Source organism: Branchiostoma belcheri, unplaced genomic scaffold (genome assembly GCF_001625305.1).
Source record: "Branchiostoma belcheri isolate BF01 breed outbred unplaced genomic scaffold, Haploidv18h27 scaffold94, whole genome shotgun sequence".
NCBI classification, from domain to species: domain Eukaryota; kingdom Metazoa; phylum Chordata; class Leptocardii; order Amphioxiformes; family Branchiostomatidae; genus Branchiostoma; species Branchiostoma belcheri.
In genome coordinates, this window is record NW_017804620.1 from 1,019,903 (window position 1) to 1,037,131 (window position 17,229).

Consider the following 17,229-nt stretch of genomic DNA (forward strand, 5'->3'; position numbering starts at 1 on the left):
TTCTCAATTAGCTTGTTCGAGTTAATGTATAGTAAAAAATGTTTAAGAAAATCGGCAATCGTACACATTCTTTGAAACTGGAACATTTATTACACTCTCTGTTCCTTTGGCTTTGGTATATATGCTACTTGCTGTGTGGCCTGGTACCATCCCTTGTTTTACATGCTTAAGGTAGCAGAACACAGTTTTCGACAAATTGGGATTTCTGTATTGAAGGAACCCGGAGTGAGAAGGTTGGACGCTGTAAAATTTCTAGTAAGGTGCACAACCAACTTACTAAAATTTAACATGTTTGGGTTCAGGGTATATCCCACAAAATATGTAAAAATCAGCTCAAGTTTTCCTGCTCGTTTTCCCGTAATTTTTTTTTTTTAGTCGAGGAGGAGATTCTCAGAAGAGGCATAGAAAATGAGAAACGTAGTTACTCAAGCAACTGGATGTGATTTTGGAAACGGTCAGACGTCACATTTCCGAAGTGGTTTGGAATCGAGGCGCTTTTATTGCGATTAGGGGCGTTCAGATGGGAGCCACTTGAATCCGGCTTCGGCGGAATCTGGATCGAAACCGCTTGCAGCGTCTTCGTGTGAACGGGCCCGTAGAGTAAAAAAAAAACTACTGCTCTTTTAGAACAGGAGCTTTTAAGCACTTAAAAGTGTTGTCAGTCCTCGGGGCCGGGAACGCCAATTCTCGAGTGCCTGAGAGTTCTACCCGTCTTGTGTTTCTGCACAAGTCTCTAGTGTCACTAACGAAAGATGGTGCATGTTACCTGACACGTCTGACCGTTTCCAAAATCATCCAGTTGCCTGGATGTCTAACCTTCACCGAAGCACCCTGTACATACTTTGGGCATTACAATAAAATCATACCTTGATGTCTCCTGGTCATTTTAACGTATGGCGTAGTAAGGGCTACGTGGGGCTCTATGGGCATTTATGCAAATTCATGTAAATTAGGCAAAGATACCTTAGATGGTAAATAAAGCAACATAACCCGAGTATTACTTGTCTAACTGACGTCAGACTTGAAAGATTACTATTGGTAGAAAAATGTTCTATTAAGGTAAATCACTATCATGTTTCCATGGCAACCGTTGCTAAGGAAAACAGTTTCCTAGCAGCGGAGAGGACAATGCAACGGTTTCCCAAAGTAGGTTAGATTAATTAATTTTTTGAAACAGCTGTTTTATTTTATTGCAGAACTAGTTTTTATAAGAAAACTACAAATTTCATTCAATTTACCCATGATGCATTGTTTTTATATCAACCGCAGTGCCAACATGCCAAAATTGAAATCAAAGCAGATTGGCACTTGTACTACTTCTTTAAATGAGATTATCATATAGCCGGGTGACGTTGACCAATCAGAATGCACCCATTCCACCTCATAAAGCCACCTCGTTCGCTGCGCTCACTTGGCCGCTTTATTCGGTGGTTATAGCAACTGACAAGGCTTTATCACACCATATTCACCTCGGGGCGGGTCATTAACCCTTAAATATACTGAAACTTCTGTGGGAATGTTTATTTCTTGACCATTTTGAGGAAACGTCTCAGTGTAGATATGTAATATAGGCATCCCATTTTTTCTGATTTTCGGCATTTAGGGGTAATTTTTTAAACTAAAATGTGTATTTTTGGTTCCTATGCATCGAACTTGGTACAAACATGTAACTTAGAAACTGGCATGCAACCCTGTGTATAAAATGCTGACTGCTGAACAAAAAAAAAATCCAGCTATCCAATTGTTGTCACTTCATACTATAATTATATCAATGTAAGAATTGTTTTCCCTGTGGTATAGCCATCCGCTAGATTTGCTCCAAAGCAAATGTCGGCCTTTCTAGTTTCTCTGGGTTCTCTATTGTTATATCTTCTGGTACGTTAACCTCGCACACGCCCCCAGGCACACACAACCACCGGCAGGCAGGCTCGCTATTTAATAACAGCACTGACTTAATCATTGTATACATGTACAAATTAACCACTTTGTGGGGACACATGGGCGACTCAAACTTAGCCCTCACTTAAGTAATGGGTATCCCTTGCCTTGATGATACAATGGTAGTTGTTGGCAGGATAGGGCACTGTTAATCTCCAAGCAGAGGTAGGGTCGCTCGGTATTTTGGCGGTATTTTCGCGTTTTTAATACGTCTTTCTACTTTTACGGTTTTTCTCTGGTCTTCCTCCCCTTACCAGAGAAAAACCGTAGAAGTAGAAAGACGTATTAAAAACGCGAAAATACTGCCAAAATACCGAGCGACCCTACCTCTGCTTGGAGAGTACTTCTTTAATGCTTTCCGCATAGTTTACGTCTGTTTGTACATTCTCAGCTACCATCTGCTAAATTAAACCACAAGTGCACTTTCTCCCTACAACTGCTCAGAACAATCTTCTGAACCTTACAGTGAATCATTGATATCCAGATGCACTGCTTTAAAGTCTTCTTAATACTTCAGTGACGTGACCGATGAAACAATAACTGACAAAGTCTTCCATCATGCGTTTTCTAGATTTTTATTGGCAGAAATCTTGGTTACATAGAGCAGCAAAGCTGACCTATGGGTTCCTTGGGGAATAACACGACGACAGACTACTATACTAAAAACGGCTAGAGCTGTAGGAACTTTGAAAATTACTAGGCAGAAGTTGAAGACGTTGTGAAGACTAGATGAAAATAACAACATTACGATCAGGTCAAGGACTTACCCTATAAAAACATGAAAGTTTAGGGATGGTTGAAGGATCGGAGGAACCCTGTTATCTAAGTTACAGGCTGTGAGCAAGATATCAGAGAACAATAGAAAGATATAATGATGTTGGTTTTCAACTTTTCAGGAACTGGAGTCTTTGTTAGAACAATACTGTATATTTTGTGCACTACTGTACCCAAGTAACCTATTAATTGATATGGAGGTACCTTGGATATATGTCCAAAGGACACCATTCAAATTTTGGCATATACTCATTATGGAAGATGGTAATTTGTTATTTTGATATCCACTCACGAGCCTTGTCATGGTTGAATGAGGCAAAAGCAGCTAAAATCTATGCGGCTGATCTGCAGTCACGGCTGGAAGGCCAGGATGGTGCTCGGCAGACACAGGATGCGGTGGGACCATCGCCATTCAGGGGTCCTGTCGGAAAACAGAAAACATAGTAAAATGTGATTGAACTGTTCTACGATAAAATTATTTGTTGCTGTTTTTGTTTTGTCACTTGATTGATTGATAAGTTGATCAAGTTATTTATTGGCTAAGGAATCAATGTTGATTTGGCTCGGGGAGAGAAACCCCTAACCCAGTTGACATGCCCTCTAACCAGTTTGGTGAAAATGAAGGGTCTGCTTTAACCAGGGCGTTTCTACCTGCTGAGGAAGTCTACTGCAGATGTTTCTTACCTCCGGGGTCTACTCCAAGTTGTTGGCCATGTCCTGGCCGTACTCCTCAGGGTCGATGTACCCGATGTCGTTGGTGTCTAACTCGCCGCCGGACCCTGTGTTCTTCTCCGGGTAGATGTCATCTTGTTTCCCGCGCAGCAGATCGAGGAGGGTGCGGTAGATGTCCTTCGGCGGGGGGAGGTTCTCCTCCGGCGGGGTGAGGTTCTCCTCCGGTGGGGTGAGGTCCTCCTCCGGCGGGGGGAAGTTCTCCTCCGGCGGGGTGAGGTTCTCCTCCGGTGGGGTGAGGTCCTCCGGCGGCGGGGGGAGGTTCTCCTCCGGCGGGGGGAGGTTCTCCTCCGGTGGGGGGAGGTCCTCCTGTTTCCCGCGCAGCAGCTCAAGGAGGATACGGGCTTCCTCAGCCACCCTTTTGAACAATAAAGGCTTGTGATCAATCTCATACCCCATACACCTACTGAATACGTCACAATATAATAAAATGTCTACTGTTTTGAATGCCATAGTTCTGTCCTCAACGATTACAAAGTTGAGTGTCATTGAGTCAGCACATGAAGTTTTAATTTGTACTTGAATTTTAATTTGTCCTAATTATAAGTTATTGGTGCAAGAACGGTTAGCGTAAAATGTACAACAAATCTAAATACCAAGTCAATTGAGATTCTGTACGTCTGCAATGTAGAATAAGTTTTAAGGGTCTGAATGAAGATTTTAAAGATTATTCAGGTAAGTAAATATGGGGTCAAGGTGTATTTCCGCAAAAACATTACTATCTTCTAGTAGAGTTACTGTAGAGTATTCTGTACAATCTAAATGTACTAGAATTAATATCTCGTTAGTTTTTCAAGAACCATTTCTATATATCAGCTTACCGCTCAAGTTCTTCGTCGGCGTCGTGGTCGTCAAATTCTCGGCCAGACATGGTGACGTTCTCTTCTTCCAGCGACTCCGGAAGGCCGCTAGAATTCGACACCGACCTTGAGAACATGATATAGAGACATAGTTACAAAGTTTAAGCCTTTCTTTTCATGTTGGAACTTTGTAACTATGCGTTGTACCAACACAACTGTCATACAATAGAGAGACATGTAGTAAATCAGAAATCGGATCACTTCTACTGAATTCAGACGATTGTTACAGAGCGGTGCGGAACATAGAAAACTAGTGGCAGGGTCCTCGCTGGTACCTGACCAGCCCAAATAGGAACCCTAGGGCAAGTTACATGTAGTAAAGCTGGGTTTGTCATTCATTGTGAAACAATGTGCTTACGGTGTTGTTAATTGATGCATGCATAAAAGTTTTGGGAAGGACTTAACCGACTAATCTATATAGCTACATTGTATATAAGAAAACTCGCTACTCCTGCCACTTGGTCAGGTCCATCTGGGGCAGAGAGGAGCACGCCACTCTCTCGTTCCCAGACTGTGTGGGCAGCCTGAAGACGTCCGGCTGCATGTGTGTGGTGCCGTCCGTGTTGTCGCACAGGATCCGAGCCAGACTGGTCTTCCTGATCTCCGCAAGTTGGGCTGCAGAAACGGGGAAACAGAAATGTCATCATTCTGAGATGCATCCACTTACAGAAGGCCTCTGTCTGGCCAGTAGGCCAGGCCGGTCTTCCGGTAACTTAAGGTGAGCGAAAAATATGGTGGTAAATTCCTCTCTTACATACAAACATTGACAAGTTTATTACTGGTAGAAGGGAGAAGGGAGGAGTAAATTGGTAGCCAGATTTCTGCGGTAGACAAATGTTTGGATTAAGGGATAAATGAGAGAGAGTGCTATACTTCTGTTGATCCTATCCTGACATTCCTAACAACATGTCCACAGACCTGCTGTAAACTGTCCTTCGTTCTCGAACCAGAAGCGGTCCCCCATGCGGAGGGCCTGGAACTGCAGGCCGATCAGACAGGCGAAGGTTGGACCGACGACACCGCCCGGCACGGACTCCTCGGCAAGACCCCCCACGAACACGTCGATGTCATTCACGTGGCTGCAAACAATAAGATGCTTCTGAACGAATTGCGAAAGGCCATTCCTACGATCAGGCTGTAACATGTACTTAACAAGTCTTTCATGTTACAGTGCTGTAAGAAGTTTTAGTCTTTATAAATGTCTTTTACTCAAGGAAACGTCTTGAATATTTTAGTCTGTACCTGTAGTGTCTCAAATAGTTATGGGGGCTTTTCCGATGTCACAGGGGACTGATATACAGACCCCACCACAACCACATGAAAACCAATTAAAAAGGGAAAAGTGGGTGCCATAAAAATTCCAGCTTTCCGATATGTGTATTGGTCTCCATACCTGTACAGCTTCCCCAGTATCTTTCGCGTGTTGACGTCAGGAATCTCCGTTCCGAGAGCGCTAAACGTCGTCGCTCCACTGAGTCCACACGTCACCCTCCAGGCGTTGTAGCCGGGCAGCCCGTGGTCTCTGCCCCGCTGGATGTTCAGCGCCGCCAGGTCCAGGCCAAGAGACCCGGGAGGATCCGCAAACAGATGCTTCGTCAGGCTCGAGACCATGAACCGGTCGACGTCCTGATGGGGCTGGGCGGTCAGTCCGCGTAGGATGGAGTCCACGCCGCCTAGGTCGTTGTTGAGGACGTGGGATGGATTGAAGAAAGCAAAGTCCAGCTGAATCGGGCATAAGCTTCCCTGGTTAAAGTCCGGAGGAAGGCGGAACTGACGTTCGTTAACCAGACTGTGACCGGACCGGTAGGCTGCCGTGGCGAAGACGTTAGAGATGGTGGGGTTCACGCTCACGTCGTACCCAGAGAAGAACCCGCTCTGGAGGAGGGTCAGGTGAAACTTGGTCATGGCGTCCGGACCGAGAACGTAAGGAAGGTCCTCCCCGTACGTGATCTTCTGCATCAGCGCGCCCACGATCTTCCTGGTCTCGAAGAACACCCGATCGTCGTCCCAGTGCGGGTTGAGTCCGGAGAGTTGCCTGGCGATCCTGTTGTGTTCCCGCAGGAAGACGGTGTGCATGGAGGTCAGTCCTGGCTGCTCGTTCACACGGATGTCCCCAGCCTGCGAGCACGTCTCGTTCCCGGTAAATTCGGCACACACGGCTTCATCCGCAATGCTGGCGGGCAGAAGCTCCTTCTTGTTGGCGTCTAAAGGGTTCGGTCTGGACTTCAGCAGGCCGCGCGCTCCTAGGAGACAAGGACGTGGAATGGTGAGGTGAGGTGCGGATTACGGAGAAGGGGCTGTACTAGCTCCTCCATGTAGGTTGCCTTACAGCTCACAGCTCTGCAGAGCTCCTCCATGGAGGTTGCTTGTACAGCTCAGAGCTCTGCAGAGCTCCTCCATGTAGGTTGCCTTACAGCTCACAGCTCTGCAGAGCTCCTCCGTGGAGGTTGCTTGTACGGCTCACAGCTCTGTAGAGCTCCTCCATGGAGGCTGCTTGTACAGCGCACAGCTCTGTAGAGCTCCTCCATGAAGGTTGCTTGTACAGCCCACAGCTCTGCAGAGCTCCTCCATGGAGGTTGCTCGTACAGCTCACAGCTCTCCTCCACGGAGGTTGCCTGTACAGCTCACAGCTCTGCAGAGCTTCTCCATAGCGACCACGCTAAGATGATAAACGAAGTTAAATGCATTAGATGAACTACTTTACGAGTGATTGGGAACTGCAATGGGCCAATTAAAAAAATACATGGTGTAGAAAATTCTTGGGAAAAAAAGCAAAAAAGACAAATGAGCATTTCTGTTAGGGGCATTTCAGAAGCTTGTTCTACTTCATACTGCAATCCATTACAAAACAAAAAAAAAGATTAAACAAGACTTCCACGATCTCATAAATTCTCATACATGCGATGGCCACGTCTATTCCTTTAGTAATAATGGACCCTTTGATTGTATCAACTTTTAGCTGACCTTCATTGGAACAGAACTTCCAACGTCCAGTGGCCCCCGAGCGTGTAGAGTAGCCAGCGTAAGAGACGCGAATCGGGTTGGGATCCCTCCACGACATAAACGGCTGAGAGACGCCACCCTTTCCAACAGAAATGGTTCCGTCTGGGGCCAAGTTTATCCAAAAGGTCCTGTATTCTGTTGCCGAGATGATACCTGTAGAAAAGGTAAACATCATTAGTTTAAGGATATGTAGTGAAGGAATCCTCACAACTGTATATCTATAAAACGATAATACATTGAACTTGTGCTTTAACCTTGCAGAGCCAATTGATAATTTACCATACGTGACTGCCAGCAATTGAAGGGCAATGTCAGACTTAAATCAGAGATTCGAAAGCTGACCTGGTGTCGAGACTAATGCGCGAGTTTCGCCTTGCTTCCCTAGGCGTATGGCTGACTTTGTATTGCTCCATCCACCGATGACGATTTCGTACATGTTCGTAACGTCGTGGTTTTCTGGTGACAGGCCGATGTGGGCAGCTTTGTAGGCAGAGACTTGAAAAGTGAAGCGCGTTCCCGTAAGCTGGGGCAAATCCCATCGGTATTTGTAGGTGGTGCCCGTTGCTTTTTGTGAGCAGCCAGGATCTGCAAGATACGAGGTATCAACCAATCAGTCATGAAACTAAGTCAAACGTTCACCAACACATGCACATTAACATTTGTCCACTAACGCACTAGGACATTAGGTCTAGGCAAAACATGAAAACAATGAAAACCAATTTGGTGAGGAATAAACGAAGCGCCAGCTCTGAGATTTCCTGCCATTTGCATACGTTTCCAACAAAATAAGAACAACATAAGATTCGCTTGCTTTGGTGGCGGTGGAAGCATTGGTGGCAACATATTGCCCACTAGAAATGCGCGCAAATTCAGCATACTTCTGTCCATCTACCTATGGAACAATGTACATTTACAAACGTGTTGTAGAACTGTTTCAAAATTACTAATACCAAAATGAAATGTAGGCCTTATCCTAGACAATTTCATGCTAAATAGCAGGTAATTAGTCATACCAAGACTTAGGAATTCAAAATGTACATCCGCGCGCGCATTGATTTTCGCCTGTTCTAAAGGATGATCACGTCCTCCAAGCCTCGAGCTGCTCTGGCTCTAGGCCTGGGTAGTCCATGGTAGTTAGCGACAATACGGAGCCGGTTGTAACTCTGGAGGACGGCACCCAGGCTGTCGAAGCTCCACGACTCAAAAACTCAGTACATGTATACGTAGAGTGCCGATTCATAAATTCCGCAAAAGGCCAGCACGTACTGCCGGCCGCAAATTCACAATACCAACTTTGTATTCCTGTGGTTTAGTAGCAATTTTATTTTTGGTCGGGATTTTTTTATTCCCCCGCGCGCACTAGTTTGGGGGCCTTCAGAAGATTTCATCAGAGGATGTCATCCATAAAGTCGGTGTGGCCTTATAAAACAAAATGAAATTTTCTTCTGGATAGTCCACGCCTACCCAAAATCGTGCCTAGCGCATATCTATGTTCGGATGCGCGGAGACTATCAAGAACCGTGCCTGATCCTAACCTTTACCTATTTAAGCAAAGAACTAGATAGGCACTGTTCTGGATAGGATAAACCTTACAGTTGAAGGAACTTACGGATTGGCGGGACTTGGCAGATATACCGTCGATCGATGGAGCAAGGTACGTCATTCCACTTGCCCCCGGATCCCGGACGCAAATTGGCGCAGTCCTCATTCCCTGAATTGTTTGGTTCTCCGGGGCTCCAGTTTTTGTAAGAACCTGTGGAAAGGACAGAAAGTGTTTAGAGCAGCCAGTGAAATATCCTCTAATACAGTGTCCTTTAGTCTTCATTTTGGTAGTGTGTTACTAGGACGTAAAGTACGGTCCCATCATTGACATTTTTACATAATTCTAAGCTTAACGACGATCTGATTATTGGAAGTACCTAATAAGGTTCCGTCAGCAAAGCGCCATTGTCCTTCGGCGTTTCGATCACTCAGTCCGATGTAGAAAGCGACGTCGTTTCGTACCGCATTCTTCAGCTGGACCAGGAACGCGTTAGTGGCGGCGTCTTTCGGCATGGCCAGAAAACCTTCGTCTTTCAAGCAGGCCTTCATGGCCCAGCTGTAGTCAGGTTTGGTTTGGGGGAAGGCCTTGAAGCAGTTTTTCTGGAACCTTTGGTAGCCCGCCGGACACGTAGCTTGTACCACGGGTGGTTCTGTAACAAGGAAGATACAGGGTCAATAATGCTTACTAACCCTTTCGTATCCAGAACCATGCCTATGTAGTTCTACATTTACACCTGACTGGGTTACAGCTAGAATCAGGCACGGTTGTGGATAGTCTCCGTGTATCTAAGCCCCAACCACGGTTCTGGATACGCGTGGACTTCAGCAGGCCGCGCGCTACTACGGTAGAGGGAAGTGGAATGGTGAGGTGCGGATTAAAACACATAGTATTGGCTTCTACTACCACAGATAAACCTTAAGGTAAGAACAACAATGTGCTGTTGAACAAAATTTCAATTATTGAAACACTGTGCGTCTTTCATTTTCTAAAGGGGTTACAATTGTTTCGGGATTTGTGATTTAAGGTCGAGAAGTATTGAGATGCGTATGACGTGTATCGTGCGTACGGTTGCACATGAAAAAAATGTAAGGAGTACTAGTACGCAACTCATACGCAACGAGGATACACAGAAGTGTGACGAGACCCCAATGTTATGGTCAATACTTTCATTGGCATAGCTGCCGTGTCAAAAAAATGTTGACCTCTTTTGGTTCATTCGCGTCAAGTGCGATACAAAATACTTGACGTCCATCCTATATATAGCTAGTACCAACATTTCATACTACAATGCATCACATGCGACTCACCGTGCACATGTACCTTCATTAAACCGATATACGTATAGGTTCTAAAACAAGAGTTATATTATCCCCTACCTGACGTTCCGTGGAGGTTCAGTTCCTTAAGCCATGACGGCCAGACACGGTTCTGCACGCGTATGCAGATGGCAAAACCGTGCTTGGAACAAATCTGCTTTCTTGCCCCAGGTTTTGAATTGATACCCTACCATTTAATACATGATTTCGTGTACTACTTACCAGCGTGTTCTCTGAGCTCCTCTATCTCTTCGTCCGAGGAGCCGTAGACGTTGGAGGCGTCCACGAAGGCGGTGAGCTGGTTCAGCTGCTGCCGGCGGCCCAAGCGGCACCCTTCGTTCGGACAGGATAGGGAGCGAGCGAACGGCAAGCAGGGCCTCCCTGCGAAGTCAGGGTCGTCTGAGGGGACGTTGATGTTGAAGCAGTGTTCGTCATCGGTGCCACAGGTACAGACGAGACCTGAAGGTACACGGAGGAAAGCATAGTTAGGAAATATGGTAAATAAGATAAGGAAGCACTGTACATCTCAGTCGAGCAACTTTTACCTGGGACCAGGGATGATACCGACTGCCAACTATCATTTCACCCACTGTCTAAAAATGTTATGCACCCAATTTCACTTCTAAGACTGGAGATGCCCTGGCTAATTCGGATAGTCGTATTTGTCCTGTTGGAAACAAGTTTGAATCTTACTTCATGACATTGTCCCAACTCTGACAGAACTGAATCAGCTTACAGATGTGTCTTATGTGGTAGAGGCTGTCACTCTCGTGTAGGATTATTTAGCCATAACTGTAGGTTGATGCGAGTTATGATTTTACCATGTTCAACATTGACCGACAGAAGCCAGATGTTGTTTTAATAGTAACTATTTTCCCAACATCAGTGGCTAATTGTAAAGGTACACACAACTGTAGTAAGAAACATCTAAGAAATTGTAAGACATGGCCATGCACATTCGTCTTGCAAAAAAAACATCGCTCTACAAAACTTGCACGTTGCAATAGTAGAATACAGACTACCCTGTACTCTACTTGCAATTGTTGTCTAGTGAAAACCGAACCTGACATCGAAATGCATTGCATGTTTTCACGAACCTTCTTCCTGAAAGTTGGGCGTGAGAGTGATGTCGTGGTCCAGGAACTGTCCGAACTGCATGACCATGTGGGTGTTGACCGGGCTGGATTTCCGCAGGTCCTCGTGCATGGTCGTGCTGACCAGCCGCGGGCTGGGGAGGGGGGCGCCATCACGCCCAGACCCAGTGGTGCGAGGCGTCATGAGTCCTGACAAAACAGAGTAAACGATTTAGGAGCGCAGATATTGTATCCAGAAACGTGTCTGTCCAGTTCTATGCCATAATGGGTTATAATCAGGCATTGTGCAAGAACGTAGATAACCCCTGGCGCGGTTCCAGATACGTAACAACTGTGCAGATTCGTGTCTTAGTAAGGATGAAGTCGGAGGCCAGATTAAGCACCGAACATTCGGTTCCACTTCGGTGTTTTCTGAACAAACGCAAAACAGAAGGGATTTTTCCCAGAAGATCTGCTAAACGCGCGATGTAGTCAGGCTAGGGGCCTGACCAATGGAAGGGCTGCTAGAAGCGTGATGTAGTCAGGCTAGGGGCCTGACCAATGGAAGGGCTGCTAGAAGCGTGATGTAGTCAGGCTGGGAGACTAAACAGTGGAAGGGCTGCTAGAAGCGGGATGTAGTCAGGCTAGGGGCCTGACCAATGGAAGGGTTGCTAGAAGCGTGATGTAGTCAGGCTAGGAGACTGAACAGTGGAAGGGCTGCTAGAAGCGTGATGTAGTCAGGCTAGGGGCCTGAACAGCGGAAGTGTTGCTAGAAGCGTGATGTAGTCAGGCTAGTGGCCTGACCAGTGGAAGTGCTTCTAGGTCCTGCTAGAAGCGTGATGTAGTCAGGCTAGGAGACTGAACAGTGGAAGTGCTGCTAGAAGCGTGATGTAGTCAGGCTAGGGACCTGACCAGTGGAAGGGCTGCTAGCATCGAGCTAACATCTACATACCGTCGCCGTATTCTGGCTCCAGCAGCCTTCTGAAGGGTTGCTCACTACTTCCCCACAGGGGGTGGTTCCGGTTGTTGCAACGGCCGTTTGCCGAACGGAACTCTGGGACGGCTGGTGTTGGGCACGTGACCGGCTCCATGGAGGTGGCGTCACAAACACTTGTCACGTTCGGGGAGTCGATGGCGGACAGCATGGCTATTGTGTAGCTTGAAGTTCTACGCCTGGAGCTAAAATCAAGGACTTCTGTTAAAAAACGAGTCACCGCTAATGGAACAAGAAGTGTATTTCTCTTTTTTCTTCTCATTTATTCACAAACGACGGAAGGTCTCACCTGCTCATGAAGTGTTTTGCCACCTTCTCCAAGACGGTGGCACACCTGCTGAGATTCCTGGCCATTGGGGTGGAGCGATGTTCCCTGGCCAGCGCGTTCAGAGCTCCGGAGAACGGGCTTTCCTCTGCTTCAGCACCTGAAAGGCACACGGGGTACGCTTAGTCACAGATGTAGTCTAAGACCCCAGTTTTCTCCTAATGATGTGTTATTGGACCGGTGTCTGAAGAAGTTTGAATGTTGGAGGTCCCAGCCAATAGCCACACTTGTGCGAAAGGGACGTTTACGATTATTTACGATTATCAATACTTCTCACTTAATGAACGGTCAGAACTTTTCTATCAACTTTCTGGTGAAAATAGTTCTTTGTTCTGACGATGTTCCCAGCCCCACCATGATGTAACATTTCTGCATATGCTCACCTACGGACACATTGGCTGCCTCTTCAGCCGCCACTTCTGCTGTTGCCTGGGCGACCGCCTGTTGCAGTTCTTGTTCCGAAGGGCCCTGGCCGGTAACCATGACAACCAGAGGCGCCATGGCAACCGCGGCGAAGAACATCAGGATCAACCTGAAAGCAGAGGACATCTTCGTCACTGTTGTATCAAATCTCCAAGCAGATCTTTCGGCGGGCGAACAAATGTATCGATTCAAAGAAGAAATCCCCGTAAAAACGCCTAAAATCGTAAAAAAAATAATAAGCATAAGCCTCTTCTTACAGAGTACTCTGTATATCTATGTCTGTATGCAATGTGGGGATTCATTCCTCAGCTAACCGACATCTTGCACACGCAGTCGTCCCTCAGTAAGACATCTGGAGCCGCATAGTTCCCGTTTAGAACTTTTATTCAGCCTGTCACACAACCGGTTTCGCCTGTGTGGCTTCTTCTGTACCTGTGTCTGTATGTCTCGGATAATTGATACGTTGTGTTCCTAAGATTGCAATACGTGGCGCCATGAGTGATGGACGGAGAGGTTGACATGTCACGGCAGGATGATTTTCTATGGCTGGATACTAGTAATAATGATAATTATATTAACTTAATTGTCCACCACTTGTACGAGATACAGAACACGGTATCTTCTACCATATAACAAACATGATAGGAGACTAACCCACCTTACAAGAGAGTCTATACAGTACAAGTTCAAGTTCAATTTTATTTAAATCAACTGACATGTACACAGATTCACAGAAAATGTGACATGAAATTCGTTGACAATTACATTAAAAGCTCTCAAAATGTGACATGAAATTCGATGACAATACAGTAAAAGCTCTCAACATGAAGACAACGATTAAAAGAGCATAATTAAAAACCAGTTAAAAATACAAAACACTCGTGATGAACGGAGTTCAGTTCTTATACTTATACAACTTAATCGCTCTAGGAAGGAACGAAAGTTCATGTCTCTTTGTACGGCTTTGTGAAGTCATAACATGTCTGACTCGTTCCTAGGAACGTCGAGCTCGTAGGGCGTTTCAGAGCTCGTGTTTTCTACCGAGACCAAACGTCCGACAAGAACTGTTCGAAGTGTCTTGGCAAGGGACACCTGAAGAGAGATTGTACCTCTGACTGGAGATGCTCGCTATGCAATAACTTAGGACACAAGCGAGCGGACTGTGGAGAGAGCATAGAAGCTACTAGTCAGCTGCAGGAAAGAGCAGACTCCTGCGAAGATGCAGGCACCGAGCAGGAAGACAGAACAATAACAGGACAAAGACAGATCACTGACTTCACAGTTGTGAAAGAAAGGAGGAGGAGAGGAAGAGGTCAGAGATCTGAGGTTCAACAGTCAGCGATCGTGACGAGAAGTGTGGTTAAAAACTCTCGACAACGTGAAACCAGAGGAAGTAAGAAGAAAGCGACAGATGCACCTGTACAGCCCAGCAGACAGGCGCAGGCACCCGACCCACGCGTCGCGGAACTGATCGAGGCCGGACGTCACTCCTGGAGCAGTCCCCCGGGGTCTGATGCGGCGAGATCGACTACCAGCTCGAGTGAGGAAGACACATAGGCTGTGTTTCGTGGACTTAATGTTGTGAGTGATATATCTTATCATGGCATCCAACTTATCCTTTTTTTCATTGAATGTTCGAGGTCTGAGAAACAATGATAAACGTAGAACCCTTTACCATTGGCTTGAACACCAAAAAGCAGATATCTTTCTCCTACAAGAAACCTACTTCACTCAAGATAAGATGGATGTTTTTGAAAGAGACTGGAATGGACCACAATTCCATGATTTTGGTGACTCACATAGCAGAGGGGTGTCGATACTCTGCAAAAAGAATGTTGATATAAATGTTAATGATGTGATCAAAGGAAATGATGGTAGGAAACTTTTGATTAAGGTAAAAGATGTTTCTGTTGTCAATGTTTATGTACCAACTGAAAGGAAGGAGCAACAATCCTTTCTTTCCACTCTAAGAGATTGGATTAATGACAACAACATTGATAATGTGTGTATAGGAGGCGACTTTAATATGGTCAACAATCCTGCCTTAGATAGAACAAGTAAACATCAAGTGAAGACCTCTAAATCTAATTTACCTGGCAACAAGCTTACTACTTTTAAAAGATCTCTTAATCTGATAGATATTTGGCGGGAACGCCATCCGCAGGTGAGACAGTACACCTGGAGGCGCAAACATCCAGTTCTCACATGCAGTAGAATCGATTTCTGGCTTGTTAGCAAATCTTTAGTTCCTAACGTTTTACGTTGTGATATCCGAACATCTATTAAAACAGATCATTTAGCTGTTTTCTTGAAATTACAGCTAGAGTAATTTCTAAGAGGACCGGATGTTGGCGACCTAACACCGCACACCTAATGGATCAGGAGTATGTCACAGGTGTACAAATCAACAGTATGTTCTGTTGTTAAGGATTCTAGCGGTTCAAAACAACTCGCTTGAGAGATATGTAAAATTAAGATCAAGGATTTCTCTGTTGAATATTCTAAGCTTAAGGCTAGTAAAATTAATGCGGAACTAACAGAACTCGAAAATAAACTCCAATTGCTGGAAAGCAAATTAGATGAAACCTTGAATAATGAGATTCTAAGTGAATATACACAAGTCAAATTAAAATTGGAGAGTATTTATGATTATAAAGCAAAAGGAGCACAAGTTCGGTCCAGGGCCCAATGGGTAGAAAAAGGAGAAAAATCTAATAAGTACTTCCTCAATCTTGAGCGTTCACGTGCTAAACAAAACACTATTACTAAACTTAAAAACGCAAATAGAGAGGAAACGAACCCTTTTAAAATATTAGATTTAGAGGTTAATTTTTACAAGGAGCTGTATTGCTGTGGAAATTCTGCAACTGACGAAGACATTGACTCTTTCCTCGCGTCAGTTGATGTACACACCCTGTCAGACGAGGAAAGGCATTTGTTAGAAGAACCTATAACAAAAAAAGAATGCTATTCAGCTTTGAAAGCCATGAATTTAAATAAAACACCTGGAACTGACGGGTTACCGTCTGAATTCTATTTGAAATTTTGGAATGAAATAGGAGATTTAGTCTTCGAAGCGTTAACTGAATCAATAGAAAACAAATGCCTCTCTGTTACTCAAAAGAGAGCTTTACTGAAACTTATTTACAAAAAGGGCGATATGACTGATTTATCCAATTGGAGGCCTATAAGTTTGCTAAATACTGATTATAAGATATTAGCTGTTGTTCTAGCCAAACGTTTACAGGGTTTCCTGCCAAAGTTGATTTCAGAAGACCAAACTGCTTACATTAAGCACAGATTTATTGGACAGAACATAAGATTAGTACAGGACGTCATTTATTACCCTAATACTTATAACCTACCTTGTGCAGTCGTTTGGCTAGATTTTGAAAAAGCCTTTGACTCGGTACATTGGAACTTTATGCTTAAAACTTTAGCCAAGTTTGGTTTTGGACCCACATTTATGTCAATGGTCAGAACCATGTACACTGACATAGAAAGTTGTATAGTAAATGCTGGATGGCAATCCGCCTTCTTTAAGTTGCAGCGAGGAATTAGACAGGGTTGTCCTCTATCTGCCCTGTTATTCAATCTTGTAGTAGAAATTCTTGCTACGAAGATACGACAAACAGACACAGTTAAAGGCATTGAAGTAATGAATAGTGGTAGCTTACTAGAAATAAAGATTAGCCAAGTAGCAGATGATACTACTCTTACGCTATCTGGCGATGATTCGATAAGAGAGGCATTAGGGATTGTGGATGAATTTAGTCTTGTGGTAGGTCCCACTCTAAACCGTAAAATGTGAAGGTATGTGGGTGGGAGCCAATAGAGGAAGAAGGGATTCTCCCTTCGGAATCAATTGGCCACACAAACCTATTAAGTCACTAGGCATCTTCTTTGGTTTGTCTGAGGAGGAATGTGAGACTCTAAACTGGGAAAAAACTGTTGAAAAAATTGAAAAGCTACTACGAATGTGGCAGAGAAGGAAACTCACCTTATATGGGAAAATATTGATTATTAAAGCCTTAGGAATATCCCAAATTGTTTATAAGATGTCCTCTATACCCACTCCATTATGGGTGCCGAAGAGGTTAGAGAAAGCTTGCTTCCATTTCCTTTGGGGTGGGAAAACAGATAGAATAAAGAGAAAAACCTTATATTCAGACTATCATGATGGTGGATTGAAGATGCTAAATATATATGCAAAGTATAAGAGCCTACAAGCTGCTTGGGTCAGAAGGCTTA

At 44.9% G+C, this 17,229-nt stretch overlaps 1 protein-coding gene across 1 annotated transcript in view; it reads right to left on the bottom strand.

Moving 5' to 3' along the window:
• Positions 1-3,405: 3,405 nt before the first annotated feature.
• LOC109461565 (thyroid peroxidase-like) overlaps positions 3,406-17,229 on the bottom strand; it is a 25,175-nt gene continuing 11,351 nt past the window's right edge. Inside the window, exons 3-16 of the mRNA XM_019757942.1 lie at positions 12,939-13,087; positions 12,520-12,655; positions 12,189-12,415; positions 11,261-11,446; positions 10,386-10,622; positions 9,224-9,496; positions 8,914-9,057; positions 7,647-7,889; positions 7,266-7,457; positions 5,695-6,544; positions 5,220-5,380; positions 4,751-4,916; positions 4,263-4,367; positions 3,406-3,799 (exon numbers count right to left, since the gene is read on the bottom strand). Coding sequence (XP_019613501.1) covers positions 3,406-3,799; positions 4,263-4,367; positions 4,751-4,916; positions 5,220-5,380; positions 5,695-6,544; positions 7,266-7,457; positions 7,647-7,889; positions 8,914-9,057; positions 9,224-9,496; positions 10,386-10,622; positions 11,261-11,446; positions 12,189-12,415; positions 12,520-12,655; positions 12,939-13,087 — 3,463 coding nt within the window. The remainder of the gene's footprint in view (positions 3,800-4,262; positions 4,368-4,750; positions 4,917-5,219; positions 5,381-5,694; positions 6,545-7,265; positions 7,458-7,646; positions 7,890-8,913; positions 9,058-9,223; positions 9,497-10,385; positions 10,623-11,260; positions 11,447-12,188; positions 12,416-12,519; positions 12,656-12,938; positions 13,088-17,229) is intronic.